General features: G+C 41.8%; 1 protein-coding gene across 1 annotated transcript in view; it reads right to left on the reverse strand.

The window, feature by feature from the left end:
* LOC124571027 (sodium- and chloride-dependent glycine transporter 1-like) overlaps positions 1-16,316 on the reverse strand; it is a 282,388-nt gene that overhangs the window by 203,501 nt on the left and 62,571 nt on the right. Inside the window, exon 2 of the mRNA XM_047131108.1 lies at positions 12,959-13,131. Within this exon, the coding sequence (XP_046987064.1) occupies positions 12,959-13,130 (172 nt within the window). The 5' untranslated portion in view covers position 13,131. The remainder of the gene's footprint in view (positions 1-12,958; positions 13,132-16,316) is intronic.

A 16,316-nucleotide genomic window follows, 5' to 3' on the forward strand; every position in this document is an offset into this window, starting at 1 on the left:
GTTGTTACACGGAAGCACAGAGACCAGCATCGAAGAAAATGTAGAAATATTACATTTTGAAAAAAAAGGAATACAGATGAAATCCTTAGAGCAATTAGAAATCTGCTCTTACTATGATGTTCACAGCAAACCTGACTACATCCTGAATGATCAAATAGAAATAAGAAACACAATGTATCCCCAAAATTTCATACAGCTCTTACACTCTGCAGTAATAGGAATAATAATTAATTGATAGCACCTTTCAAACTTAAACATGAATAAACTTCACAACAGAATTAAAAACAAATACAGAAACAAAAACAGCTCTATGTCCACATCAAACAGCACTTTAGCACATATAGCTCCCCAAAACTCAGGGAAATGTGCCTGCATACCATTCAGTGGTAAGTGTCATATCAGATTTCAAACTTATGCCGTGCTAAAAATTTTAAAATTAGTTTTTCCGCGAGCAATAAAATACAACAAAATTGTTCAAAACTTAAATTTGAAGACTGTAATAGACCAAAGGTCTGGCATCTATAAAGTAAAGCACAGAGACCAGCATCGAAGAAAATGTAGAAATATTACATTTTGAAAAAAAAGGAATACAAATGAAATCCTTAGAGCAATTAGAAATCTGCTCTTACTATGATGTTCACAGTAAACCTGACTACATCCTAAATGATCAAACAGAAATAAGAAACACAATGTATCCCCAAAATTTCATACAGCTCTTACACTCTGCAGTAACAGAAATAATAATTAATTGATAGCACCTTTCAAACTTAAACAATTAAACTGTATTTCTTGAGTTTCTCCCGGCGTATTTGATAGTCAAAATATCCACGGGTGTGCTGCCGGTCTGCCCGTTGGACACTATAGACCGGCAGCACACCCGTGGATATTTTGACAATTAAACTGTAGTTTTAAAATGATCCGTGCTACGAAGAAGGATCTTCGCAGTAGCTCCAGCAGTATGGCATATCTGCACACATATCATGTTCTTTGGCATGTCAAATCAGCAGCCGATGTAAACAAAAGTATCCGCAATCTGGTATTTAGTTCAGCTCATGGATCAGCATGGATCGAAAAAATAGAATCTAACCACTCTTATAATACGTAAAGGAGAGTATTTTTAGGATTAATTACAATGTATAAAGATTATATATGATATAAAACCTTTTGTAAACTATGTAATCACAAACTTTTGTGTTATTTTAGGACAGAAATGTAGAACTTCCCAAGAACTCAACGCTACCGTCTGATGTCAGGCTCAGGCCCGATCAACATTGAATAGTATTCAATGAACTGTGGGTGAAGCCCGATCAACAGAGACTTACATGCTTCGAGCGAAAATAATAGCGCATTGAGAATGGCTAGCTGCTAGCCGAAATCTAGATTGCATAATAAAATTTAAAAAGGACGACTGACTGCTGCAATCTATAATTTATACGTAATACTTTCTTTTGCTTGATATAAAAATGCCAATATACTCCAACTTGTGGAAGACTCCTGGTCCAAGTTGGAGCTAAAAGCAATTTCATTCTATATCATGAGTAATACGACGTACATTTTATTTCCACTTTCGGTCCTAAGCATTTCGTCTCACATTGGATTATTATTCTTCGTAGGCTGACAAAACATGTCTTTTCGTTGCTTTACTGTGTAATAAATTACAAATTATGTACAACAGCAGCAAACGCGAAACCTTTTGTGATATTTTCTGTCCGGCGCATTACAACGCAGAAGACACTGGAGAAGAAGAGAAATGTTCGCTTGAGAGATCAAGTTGAACTACGTAGTTTAAGTAAGTGAGATAGGTGTGCTACATCTGAATGAGTCAAAGAGGAATTCTGTGAAGATGCAAATAATTTTATGAATAAGTAGCTTTTTATACAAGAGATTGGCTGCCGTTAATCGTGTCGTAAATTACCCTTCAGCCGGTGCCGGTGCTGTGGGATTAGAAGCTTTCTCGGGGATTGTCGATACCGTCAATCGAGTGGGTGCCACCACTCGTTTCGGCGCAGTAGAGGCACCGCGTGGTATACCTCATGTGAATTTCTTTCTGGTCAGTGCAGCTGCTATTCTTGCATTAGCGTGGAACATTTTTGAGGTAAACAGGAAGTGATCTTGTTCTCTAAGGGCCGACCTGAGTGGCCGAGCGGTTAAAGGCGCTACAGTCTGGAACCGCACGACCGCTACGGTCGCAGGTTCGAATCCTGCCTCGGGCATGGATGTGTGTGATGTCTTTAGGTTAGTTAGGTTTAAGTAGTTCTAAGTTCTAGGGGACTTATGACCACAGCATAGTGCTCAGAGCCATTTGAACCATTTTTTTTGTTCTCTAAGGCTTCTCTACAAGACTATCGCTTCGCCAGGCCTGTTTCTTTGTGTTTATCTTTGGTGAACGGGCTCTTGGGCGGAAATTGCGACTTGAGGCACAAGAAGTCCGGTCGTTAGCGTAGCTCAGCGACTTCCGACACATTCATCCACGAAACTGCAAGAAAAAGGAGAATTGAATGGCGTCTCTCTTGTAAGTCGCGTTCTATTGTGTGGCGTCGCTCGCTCCACAGTAAATGACAGCGCCTCAGATTTTCTGTTAAACCTCTGATGGGCCATACTCTGATAAATGTGTGATGATGATACAGCTCTCAATAGTGCTGTTGCGTAATAACCGATGACCTCATACCGTTTCTAAGGAAATATTTCGTGCACTCATTAATCGATCATTCTTATGAGTAACAAAACGGGCAATTAAGAGAATTTTTGTATTACCTTAGGATACTTTTCCATATTTACTTATGATTCAAAAGTTTTTACAAGCGTTACAATACATGAAATTTCTTAGTAATGGGATTAAAGTGAATGTGTGTAAATATCTTGAACAATAAAATTTATTTTTACACCATAATGCTGACTACAACTCCCCATAGGCGACTTTTAATTCAGTTTTGCTTACTGTTCACGCAGTAATATTTAGCTACTCGAATTGTCAACAGAAGCCACATTTGGAAAACATATTCAGTGTTTTCTTCCACCCAAAAAATTCACCGGTGGTACCGGAAAGATTTGAGACTCTATCTAACAAACTAAACTATTCGCTTCAGAACAATAATTTTAGGTAAACTCCGCAACTTACCAATTCGATCAAAGATCATTTGTCACTTTTTCTAATGTAGAATTAATTAATTGCGGATTAAAGACTATCAAAGTATTCTTAAATTATACTGTGTTTACCGTCGAAACTATTTAGTTCCATCTTCCGTTATCATAATCAAGAAAAACATTATGATGTGAAACCTCTCAACAGAAAATGATTCCAGAAAAAAATTTAAAAATATGAGTGTATGTACTTATATGGGTTTACAAATATGTAATTGACTACTTATCCCTATTCGAAAATCCTTCTGTGATAGAGAGGGATATTTAAGGAACATAAAATTAATCTACAATCTTCTGCCATCTGTCAGACATTTTATTCCCCAGGACGAATTGTCGACGAGTCTATAGCTAGGTGTTTCACTCTCTTTCGATTCACTAGGGGAAACGCAGGTATTCTTTTTATGGTAGTACTGATTTGTGAATATGTGTATTACTTTGAAACTTCAGTGGGTTGTTGAAAATAAATTTCATTTGTGAATAAATGTACTGTGTGGCTATAATTAAAGTTCTCAATCTCTTAAACAGAATACTGCAAGATGTATATGTGTAAACCCTACACCCAATTCTAACTACACTACCGGCCATTAAAATTGCTACTCCATGAAAATGACGTGCTACAGACGCGAAATTTAACCGACAGGAAGAAGATGCTGTGATACGCAAATGATTAGCTTTTCAGAGTATTCACACAAGGTTGGCGCCAGTGGCGCCAACAACGTGCTGACATGAGGAAAGTTTCCAACCGATTTCTCATACACAAACAGCAGTTGACCGGCGTTGCCTGGTGAAACGTTGTTGTGATGCCTCGTGTAAGGAGGAGAAATGCGTACCATTACGTTTCCGACTTTGATAAAGGTCGGATTGTAGCCTATCACGATTGCGGTTTATCGTATCGCGACATTGCTGCTCGCGTTGGTCGAGATCCAATGACTGTTTGCAGAATATGGAATCGGTGGGTTCAGGAGGGTAATACGGAACGCCGTGCTGGATCCCAACGGCCTCGCATCACTAGCAGTCGAGATGACAGGCATCTTATCCGCATGGCTCTAACGGATCGTGCAGTCACGTCTCTATCCCTGAGTCAACAGATAGGGACGTTTGCAAGGCAACAACCGTCTGCACGAACAGTTCGACGACGTTTGCAGCAGCATGGACTATCAGCTTGGAGACCATGGCTGCGGTTACCCTTGACGCTGCATCCCAGACAGGAGCGCCTGCGATGGTGTACTCAACGACGAACCTGGGTGCACGAACGGCAAAACGTCATTTTTTCGGATGAATCCAGGTTCTGTGTACAGCATCATGATGGTCGCATCCGTGTTTGGCGACATCGCGATGAACGCACATTGTAAACGTGTATTCGTCATCGCCATACTGGCGTATCACCCGGCGTGATGGTATGGGGTGCCATTGGTTACACGTCTCGGTCACCTATTGTTCGCATTGACGGCACTTTGAACTGTGGACGTTACATTTCAGATGTGTTACGACCCGTGGCTCTACCCTTAATTCGATCCCTGCGAAACCCTACATTTCAGCACGATAACGCACGACCGCATGCTGCAGGCCCTGTACGGGCCTTTCTGGATACAGAAAATGTTCCACTGCTGCCCTGGCCAGGACATTCTCCAGATCTCTCACCAATTGAAAATATCTTGTCAATGGTGGCCGAGCAGCTGGCTCGTCGCAATATGCCAGTCACTACTCTTGATGAACTGTGGTATCATGTTGAAACTGCATGGGCAGCTGTACTTCTACACACCATCCAAGCTCTGTTCGACTCAATGCCCAGGTGTATCAAGGCCGTTATTACGGCCAGAGGTGGCTGCTCTGTGTACTGATTTCTCAGAATCTATGCACCCAAATTGCGTGGAAATGTAATCACACGTCAGTTCTAGTATAATGTTGTTGTTGCTGTGGTCTTCAGTCCTGAGACTGGTTTGATGAAGCTCTCCATGCTACTCTATCCTGTGCAAGCTTCTTCATCTCCCAGTACCTACTGCAGCCTACATCCTTCTGAATCTGCTTAGTGTATTCATCTCTTGGTCTCCCTCTACGATTTTTACCCTCCACGCTGCCCTCCAATACTAAATTGGTGATACCTCGATGTCTCAGAACATGTCCTACCAACCGATCCCTTCTTCTAATTAAGTTGTGCCACAAGCTCCTCCCCATTTCTGTTCAATACCTCCTCATTAGTTATGTGATCTACCATCTAATCTTCAGCATTCTTCTGTAGCACCACATTTCGAAAGCTTCTATTCTCTTCTTGTCTAAACTGTTTATCGTCCACGTTTCACTTCCATACATGGCTACACTCCATACAAATACTTTCAGAAACGACTAACTATTTAAATCTATACTCGATGTTAACAAATTTCTCTTCTTCAGAAACGCTTTCCTTGCCATTGGCAGTGTACATTTTATATCCTCTCTACTTCGACCATCATCAGTTATTTTGTTCCCCAAATAGCAAAATTCCTTTACTACTATAAGTGTCTCATTTCCTAATCTAATTCCCTCAGCATCACCCGATTTAATTCGACTACATTCCATTATCCTCGTTTTGCTTTTGTTGATGTTCATCTTATGCCCTCCTACGAAGACACTGTCCATTCCGTTCAACTGCTCTTCCAAGTCCTTTGTTGTCTCTGACAGAATTACAATGTCATCGGCGTACCTCAAAGTTTTTATTTCTTCTCCATGGATTTTAATACCTACTCCGAACTTTTCTTTTGTTTCCTTTATTGCTTGCTCAATATACAGATTGAATAACATCGGGGATAGGCTACAACCCTGTCTCACTCCCTTCCCAACCACTGCTTCCCTTTCATACCCCCCGACACTTATAACTGCCATCTGCTTTCTGTATATCTGTATAAATTGTAAATAGCCTTTCGCTCCCTGTATTTTACCCCTGCCACCTTCAGAATTTGAAAGAGAGTATTCCAATCAACATTGTCAAAAGCTTTCTCCAAGTCTACAAATGCTAGAAACGTAGTTTTGCCTTTCCTTAATCTTTCTTTTAAGATAAGTCGTAGGGTCAGTATTGCCTCACGTGTTCCAACATTTCTACGGAATCCAAACTGATCTGCCCCGAGGTCGGCTTCTATCAGTTTTTCCATTCGTCTGTAAAGAATTCGCGTTAGTATTTTGCAGCTGTGACTTATTTAACTGATTGTTCGATAATTTTCCCAATTGTCAACACCTGCTTTCTTTGGGATTAGAATTATTATATTCTTCTTGAAGTCTGAGGGTATTTCGCCTGACTCATACATCTTGCTCACCAGATGGTAGAGTTTTGTCAGGACTGCCTCTCCCAAGACTGTCAGTAGTTCTAATGGAATTTTGTCTACTCTGGGGGCCTTGTTTCGACTCAGGTCTTTCAGTGCTCTATCAAACTCTTTACGCAGTATCATATCTCCCATTTCAACTTCATCTGCCTCCTCTTCCATTTCCATAATATTTTCCTCAAGTACATCGCCCTTGTATAGACCCTCTATATACTCCTTCCACCTTTCTGCTTTCCCTTCTTTGCTTAGAACTGGGTTTCCATCAAAGCTCTTGATATTCATGCAAGTGGTTCTCCTTTCTCCAAAGGTCTCTTTAATTTTCCTGTAAGCAGTATCTATCTTACCCCTAGTGAGATAAGCCTCTACATCCTTACATTTGTCCTCTAGCCATCCCTGCTTAGCCATTTTGCACTTCCTGTCGATCTGATTTTTGAGACGTTTGTATTCCTTCTTGCCTGCTTCATTTACTGCAATTTTATATTTTCTCCTTTCATCAATTAAATTCAATATTTCTTCTGTTACCCAAGGGTTTCTACTAGCCCTCGTCTATTTACCTATTTGATCCTCTGCTGCCTTCACTATTTCATCCCTCAAAGCTACCCATTCTTCTTCTACTGTATTTCTTTCCTCCAGTCCTGTCAATTGTTCCCTTATGCTCTCCCTGAAACTCTGTACAACCTCTGGTCCCATCTCCTTCAATTCCCACCTTTTTGCAGTTTCTTCAGTTTTAATCTACAGTTCATAACCAATAGATTGTGGTCAGAGTCCACATCTGCCCCTGGAAATGTCTTACAATTTGAAACCTGGTTCCTGAATCTCTGTCTTACCATTATATAATCTATCTGATACCTTTTAGTATCTCCAGGGTTCTTCCACGTATACATGATTCCTGAGCCAAGTGTTAGCTATGATTAAGTTATGTTCTGCGCAAAATTCTACCAGGCGGCTTCCTCTTTCATTTCTTAGCCCCAATCCATATTCACCTACTATGTTACCTCCTCTCCCTTTTCCTACTGACGAATTCCAGTCATCCATGAGTGTTAAATTTTCGTCTCCCTTCTGTACCTGAATAATTTCTTTTATCTCATCATATATTTCATCAATTTCTTCGTCATCTGCAGAGCTAGTTGGCATATAAACTTGTACTACTATAGTAGGCGTGGGCATCGTGTCTTTCTTGGCCACAATAATGCGTTCACTATGCTGTTTGCAGTAGCTTACCCGTACTCCTATTTTTGTATTCATTATTAAACCTAAACCTGCATTACCCCTATTAGATTTTGTATTTATAACCCTGTATTCGCCTGATCAAAAGTCTTGTTCCTCCTGCCGCCGAACTTCACTAATTCCCACTATATCTAACTTTAACCTATCCATTTCCCTTTTTAATTTTTCTAACCTACCTGCCCGATTAAGGGATCTGACATTCCACGCTCCGATCTGTAGAACGCCAGTTTTCTTTCTCCTGATAATGACGTCCTCTTGAGTAGTCCCCGCCCGGAGATCCGAATGCGGAACTATTTTACCTCCGGAATATTTTACCCAAGAGGACGCCGTCATCATTTAATCATACAGTAAAGCTAGTAAAATATAATTGTCCAATGAATACCCGTTTACCATCTGAATTTCTTCTTGGTGTACCAATTTTAATGGCCAGTAGTGTAAGAGGGCTATTATTTTTAAGGCTCCAATCAGGCGCTAAATAGAAACAACAGTGAAAATCAAAAATGCTTTATTTGCAACATTTAGCTACATCTTCCAGCTACTGCTCTACATAGTCACCGCTCGTTTTTAGACATTTGTCGTAGTTTGATATGAACTTTCCAACACCCTCATCATAGAAGGCAGCCGCCTATGATTTCCGCCAATTACCTACTGTTGTCTGCAGCTCGTTGTGTGTGCAAAATGTGGTTCTCATATCCATCGGTTCATGTGAGTGAAGAGGTGAAATTCAGGGGTAGCCGAATCGAGGCTGTATGGTAGGTGATCAAACACTTCCCATCGAAAACGAAGCAGGTGCGTCTTCGTAGCACCTGCAGTGTGCTGCAAGGAATTGCCATGAAGAAAGAAACACATCATAGCTACGTTATGTGAGCTGCGTAAAATCAAGCGAAACCCCTCAGCAGGTACCTCGCACTTGGTGGGAGACACTACTGTTCTAAGAATCTTTGTGTGCTCACTGTGCGCTTGAAAATGAAAAGTGCGATATGACGCTACAGACAGGAATACTAGAGACACTGTGCAACGCATATGCATAAAGCTTCACTGGATTTTCTCAGTGGTTTTAATTTCAAGATCGATTGAATGTTGAAAAAAAACAGCACTCGAACATTCTTTTGTGCAATGGATACATTTTGTAAAATTAGTAAAAAAAACAGTCTCGATAGCGCAGTCATTTAATAAAGATATGATGGGTTTCGGCTTCTAGTAGTAGGTCATCTTCAGATAGTATGCCATCCGGCTGGTGATAATGGCGCTTGGATCAGCTGTGCTGCGCCATCATCGTCGGCTGGATAGTGCATAATCTGAGGATGGCCTACTACTAGAAGACGAAATCGGTCATATCTTTAATAAATGACTGCTCTATCGAAATTGTTTTCTTGCTATTTTAGTTAACTGATAGAGCGCAGTTAAATCCCCACAATGGTATCTAAAATTATGCATACGCTTTGCCTGATTAAGGAGTTATCCCAGAATTATCTCACATGAGGCATCAGTAAATGAAAACATGCAAAATGTGATAACTTACTGTTTTATGTAGTCCCAAAACTGACAATTATTCTTAAGGTAAAAATAGCTGAAGCAAAATGTTTCAGCTGGTTACTACATATATGATCTTCGAATTTAAGATTGGATTGACAAACACAGTCAGAGTTGAGAACTCTCTACACATTACTATTATCACTATTACGAGGGTCGGTCAAAAAGTAATGCCTCCCATTTTTTTTCTACTTAAAGAAATTAAGTTAAGTGAAAAATTTGAATTTGGCGCCATTCCTCAAACCTTCTTCTGCAATCCACTGCAGTAGTAACTTTCTGTGTCAACAGGTGGCAGCACAGCAGAAGTTTGTAAGATGGCCGACATCGATGTTCGTTTGAGACAGCGTTGTGTGATTGAATTCTTGAATGCAGAAGGTGAAACGCCCATACGCATTCATGAAAGACTGAAGAAGGTGTATGGTGTTGTGACAGTGGATGTCAGCACTGTTAGACGATGGGTTCGTCGTTGTAAGGAAGCTGAAGGGCAAACACCGTTGACTGACGAAAAGCGGAGCGGCAGGCCGGTGAGTGCAGTGACTCCACACAACATTCAGCAAGTTGATGACATCATTCGTGGTGACCGTCGGGTGACTGCAGATGAAGTGTGTCGCATTATTTCTCTTATTAAAGGCAGTGTGATAACGATTATTAAACAATTGGGGTACTCAAAAGTTTGTGCACGGTGGGTTCCAAGAATGTTAACCGATCAGAATAAAGAGGCAAGGAAAACAATAGCCTCCCAACACTTGCAGCGCTTCCGTTTGGAGGGAGATGAGTTTCTGAAAAAAATTGTGACCGGGGACGAAACATGGGTGCATTTTTTTGAACCCGAATCAAAGAGGCAGTCAATGGAGTGGCGTCACACAAGCTCGCCGAGGAAGAAAAAATTCAAAACTGTGCGATCGGCAGGGAAAGTTATGGCAACAGTTTTCTCGGATACAGAGGGTGTGATTCTGGTTGATTTTTTGGAGCAGGGATGCACAATAAATTCTGTTCAATACGTCACAACCCTCAACAAACTTAAAGCACGTCTTCAGCGAGTTCGCCCAACAAAATCAATGGCAGATGTTCTTCTTTTGCATGACAATGCAAGACCACACACCAGTCGTCACACCTCTGACGAGATTGTCAAAATTGGATGGGAAGTTTTGCCTCATCCCCCATACAGCCCTGACCTGGCACCATCAGACTTCCATCTGTTCGGGCCACTAACAGAAGCTCATCGTGGGATTCATTTTGAAGATGAGGAGGCCGTCAAAACATCCGTGCGTCAATGGCTTAGGAAGCAGAGCTGTGATTTTTACCGTGCTGGGATACATGCCCTTGTTCAAAGATGGACCAAAACTGTAGAGATGGGCGGAGATTACATTGAAAAATGACAAAATGATCCTCAATGTTGTGGTTTTCAACCTATGTAATTGCATTTAAATTTCCTGACAATTAAACGTAGAAAAAAAAATAGGAGGCATTACTTTTTGACTGACCCTCGTATTATTGTTATGCTAACTGGACATCAGGTATTTTTAACATGACAAAAGTGAATAAGCTGTATTGTTACCAAAATCTGAAGCTTGTCCAGTCGTGCAAAGTTAGTTAGAAACTTTCAGGAAAACATCATTTACTATTTTTGTTGTGGATGCTTCTTTGCTCAGCTTGACGATAATGCTGATACCGTCTATAGAAAAGACAAATTCAGCCATCACTAACATACAGCAAGAACAGTAATGTGTCCCACGACCGAACGCTGTAGGACGCCCAATGTAATTTTTCGCTAAGTAAATGATATGGCTTTCCTATCCGTATTAGTTGAACGCTCCAGAATAACTTCCTGCATCCTGTTTCTTAAACAGGAGCTAAGCTACGCATGAACACATTTAGAAAACACCGTTCTTGTGAGACACAACTAGTTCTTTAGTCGCACGAAGTTCTGACGTTATTGACAAGGGATGTCAAATTGATTCCGTATTTCTAGATTTCCGGACGGCTTTTGACATTGTAACACACAAGCAGCTTGTAGTGAAATTGCGTGCTTCTGAAATATCGTCTCAGCTGTGTGACTGGTTTCGTAATTTCCTGTCAGAGAGGTCAGAGTTCGTAGTAATTGACGGAAAGTCATCGAGTATAACAGAAGTGATTTCCAGCGTTCCGCAAGGTACTGTTGTAGGCCTTTTGCTGTTCCTTATCTATATAAACTATTTGGGAGATAATCTGAGCAGCCGTCTTAGATTGTTTGCAGATGGCGCTGTCGTTTATCGACTAGTAAAGTCATCAGAACATCAAAGCAAAATGCAAAACGATTTAGAAAAAACATCTGCATGGTACGAAAATTGTTAATTGAGCCTAAATAACGAAAAGTGCGAAGTCATCCACATGCGTGCTAAAACGAATACGTTAAGCTTCGGTTACACGATAAATCAGTCAAACCTAAAGGACGTAAATTCAACTAAATACCTAGGAATTACAATTACGAACATCTTAAATTGGAAGGAACACATAGAAAATGTTATGGAGAAGGCTAACCAAAGACTACTTTTTATCGGCAGGACAGCTAGAAAATGTAACAGGTCTACTAAGGTGACTGCCTACATTACGATTGTCCGTCCTCTTTTAAAATACTGCTGCACGGTGTGGGATCCTTACCAGATAGGATTGAAGAATACATCGAAAAAGTTCGAAGAAGTGCAGCACGTTTCGTATTATCACGGAATAGGGGAGAGGGTGTCACTGAAGTGATGCAGGATTTGGCATGGACATCACTAAAACAAAGGCGTTTTTCGTTGCAGAGGAATCTTGTCACAAAATTCCAATTACCAACTTTCTCCTCTGAATGGGAAAATATTTTGTCGAGGTCGACCTACATAGGGAAAAACGATCACTATGATAAAATAAGGGAAATCAGAGCTCGCACAGAAAGATATCGGTGTTTGTTCTTTCCGCGCTATTCGAGATTTGAAATATAGAGAACTGTGAAGGTGGTTCTATAAATCCTCTGCCAGGAACTTAAAAGTGAATTATCGACAAGTAAAATCATCAGAGCATCAAAACAAAATGCAAAATGATTTAGAAAAAATGTCTGCATGGTACATACGTAGATGTAGATAAATTAACACACCTCTTATATCATAAAACCTTAATTTCTTGAATAAAATATTACGATAAAAATTATTAAACACCTCCAAAACGTGGCAAAATATCTTGGCTGGCAATATTTTACGACTTAAAAATTGTGCGTTCAGTAAAAGTGCAGAAGTAGAGTAGCAAAAAATGTTCAAATGTGTGTGAAATCTTACGGGACGTAACTACTAAGGTCATCAGTCCCTAAACTTACACACTACTTAACCTAAATTATCCTAAGGACAAACACACACACCCATGCCCGAGGGAGGACTCGAACCTCCGCCGGGACCAGTAGAGTAGCCTTTTGAAAACAAAATTGAGATCGACTAAGAATTCCGTTAATACGCTGGTGAGCATTTACTCTTCAAAAATGTTGGTACTTGATGTAAGGGATAAGATTGGCCTACTCTGCCTAACAACGTACTTCACTGTTCAGTTGTTCAGGGCCGACTAAAAATTTTTACGTCAAATGTCGTTGCACCGTCTACACCACAAAAGCTACACAGAAGATCTGCGCTCGTGCACGTCCTTGTTTGGCCGAGAGCTTGCCTGTATCTCTGGCGCAGAGCAGAGGGAGGAAGCGTAGGGCGCGGGCGCGCAGGCGGCAGCCACCTGTTGGCCGGCAGCGGGCACGCAGCGCTTCCTACCTCCGCCGTTGCGGTAGACGAGGTAGGGGAAGCGCCAGACGTTGCCCAGCCCCACGGCGTACGTGAGGCACGACATGAGGAACTCGGTGGGGCTGGCCCACGAGCCGCGCTCCTCCACGAACTCCGCCGGCTCTGGCTTCAGCTTCAGCGTCTTCTTCTCCTTCTTCCCCATGCTGCGCACAAACAACAACAACAACATAGCTTTTAAAACGTCACCCATGAAGTTAAATGCACTACTGGCCATTAAAATTGCTACACCACGAAGATGACGTGTTACAGACGTGAAATTTACCCGACAGGAAGAGGATGCTGTGATATACAAATGCTTAGCTTTTCAGAGTATTCACACAACGTTGGCGCCGGTGGCGACACCTACAACGTGCTGACATGAGGAAAGTTTCAAACCGATTTCTCATACACAAACAGCAGTTGACCGGCGTTGCCTAGTGAAACGTTGTTGTGATGCCTCGTGTAAGGAGGAGAAATGCGTACCATCACGTTTCCGACTTTGATAAAGGTCGGGTTGTAGCCTATCGCGATTGCGGTTTATCGTATCGTGACATTGCTGCTCGCCTTGTTCGAGATCCAATGACTGTTTGCAGAATATGGAATCGGTGGGTTCAGGAGGGTAATACGGAACGCCGTGCTGGATCCCAACGGCCTCGCATCACTAGCAGTCGAGATGACAGGCATCTTATCCGCATGGCTCTAACGGATCGTGCAGTCACGTCTCTATCCCTGAGTCAACAGATAGGGACGTTTGCAAGGCAACAACCGTCTGCACGAACAGTTCGACGACGTTTGCAGCAGCATGGACTATCAGCTTGGAGACCATGGCTGCGGTTACCCTTGACGCTGCATCCCAGACAGGGGCGCCTGCGATGGTGCACTCAACGACGAACCTGGGTGCACGAATGGCAAAACGTCATTTTTTCGATGAATGCAGGTTCTGTTTACAGGATCATGATGGTCGCATCCGTGTTTGGCGACATCGCGGTGAACGCACATGGGATGCGTGTATTCGTCATCGCCATACTGGCGTATCACCCGGCGTGATGGAATGGGTGTCACTGGTTACACGTCTCGGTCACCTCTTGTTTGCATTGACGGCAGTTTCAACATTGGACGTTACATTTCAGATGTGTTACGACCCGTGGCTCTACCCTTCATGCGATCGCTGCGAAACCCTTTCTGGATACAGAAAATGTTCCACTGCTGCCCTGGCCAGCACATTCTCCAGATCTCTCACCAATTGAAAACGTCTGGTCAATGGTGGCCGAGCAACTGACTCGTCACAATACGCCAGTCACTACTCTTGATGAACTGTGGAGTCGTGTTGAAGCTGCATGGGCAGCAGTACCAGTACACATCCTCCAAGCTCTGTTTGACCCAATGCCGAGGCGTAGCAAGGCCGTTATTATGGCCAGAGGTGTTTGTTCTGGATGCTGATTTCTCGGGATCTATGCACCCAAATTGCGTGAAAATGTAATCACACGTCAATTCTAGTATAATATATTTGTCCAATGAATACCCGTTTATCATCTGCATTTCTTCTTGGTGTAGCAATTTTAATGACCAGTAGTGTACATACCTCTAAATACCGAGTATGAATTGCATACAGATATCAAAGATGGGAAGAGAGAAATGCTGAGAAATAAGTAGCGTTTATAAATTACTGAGGGTCAGTTGATTTTACAGTATGAATTACTAATGCGATTACCTGTTAAAGGTGCGGCAACATCGATTGAAATCCCATTTGGGTAGGCAAGATCCAACTACAACCAGACGCTAGCCTCCACAGCCACACAAGGGATGCAGCAACAAAGTGCCCCCAGATAGGAACAACAAGGTATATGATATTTGGAAATGACGCGCAGTACCTGATCAGAAGTATCCGGACTAGAGAACCTACCGTAGGCAATCACATGCATGCGTAGACAACGGTAGTCTTCATAGTACCCTTGGTCAGGTAAGGCCGTACCTGCGTTACCTGTATGTCAGGTGTGCTTGATACCTAAAGGCGTTACCTCATAACAATCGCTTTCTTTACGTATGCCATCAGTGTCTTGAGAGATTCCCCTAAAAACCGGAAGCGGTAAACCGCCTAGAAACTGAGTGAGATTATGTAAAGCACCACGTAAGCTACGGAACATTTTTGTTCTGCATAGTTATCCTCTTGCCTGTTGCTCAAAAAACAAGTATTTATAGCAAAATTGAACTTGCCCATATTTAATTCAGTTACTCGAAAACTGTTGATTTGTAACGTGAATCAGAGGGATACTATAGTAAAAATAAACAAGACAACATAGATTTATCATACAGCAGTGGAAAATGTAATTTCCTCAACAAAAATGTAAGAACAAAAATAGCAAAACAAAAATGTACCAAACATCGCTTCAGTATTTTGTGGAGCTCTTATAAAACATATTCCTGTTATTCATAAACAACTTCTGCGTTTATCGATGCTAACAGGAAACTCTTATCTTTCATCATGAGTACCGTACAAAATAACAACAATAATTATATGTAAATATATTTTTATTTATATCCTTGTAAAATGTGCTTGAATGAAAAGCAATTGCTTTGGTTACTTAAGTAGCACAATTTACGCGATCAACTAATTTTTTTACTTCAAAACACAATTTAGACGCCGTAAGGATATAAAATACACAGTGCAGTAACACTGAATGGCGTGCGGTTCTAATTATATGCAGAACAAACAACCAGAAAAACAAAAGAACAAAGAGCTCCCAGTTTCTCTCTTACATATTCATATTTTTCTTTCCCTGCCAATGCTGCTGGCACTACTGGTAATCCTGCCATTTAGTATGTCAATCATGTAGTGTCTCGGAGCTACCGAACCGTAATTTTGATAGACCATAACTCTAATCCGCACACTTATTGGTGAATATTAACTTTAACTCTGCTCGAGATAGTTATTGTAAGGCATCCCAACGACTGTGGAGACATGGCAGCCCATTCTCCCTCAAGAAACGATGTAGTGATGTTCAGCGCTGACGTCTGGAGTGAAGTCAACATTGTAACTCATCGTCAAGCTGCGTTTACACCTATGGGCTTTGCGGCTAGTCGCCGTGCGGCTGTGCTTGCCCACGAGGAAGCAGAGGCACGTCTCTCCGCTTCTGGTATGGGGCGAGTCCTACGCCCACGTTCGCTCAACTCAGAGGCATGCGCGACTTTGCACTGGTTCGTGCCCCACCTTGCCTCTCCCTTAAAGCTGTGTGTGCCTAATGCATACCGTAAATGTGTTCCATTGGGTTTAGGTCGGTAGTCTGGGCAGGCCAGTCCATTTCAGGAACGTTATTGCCCACAAACCATTGCCTCACAGATGCTGATTTAT

Source organism: Schistocerca americana, chromosome 1, assembly GCF_021461395.2.
Source record: "Schistocerca americana isolate TAMUIC-IGC-003095 chromosome 1, iqSchAmer2.1, whole genome shotgun sequence".
NCBI lineage: Eukaryota > Metazoa > Arthropoda > Insecta > Orthoptera > Acrididae > Schistocerca > Schistocerca americana.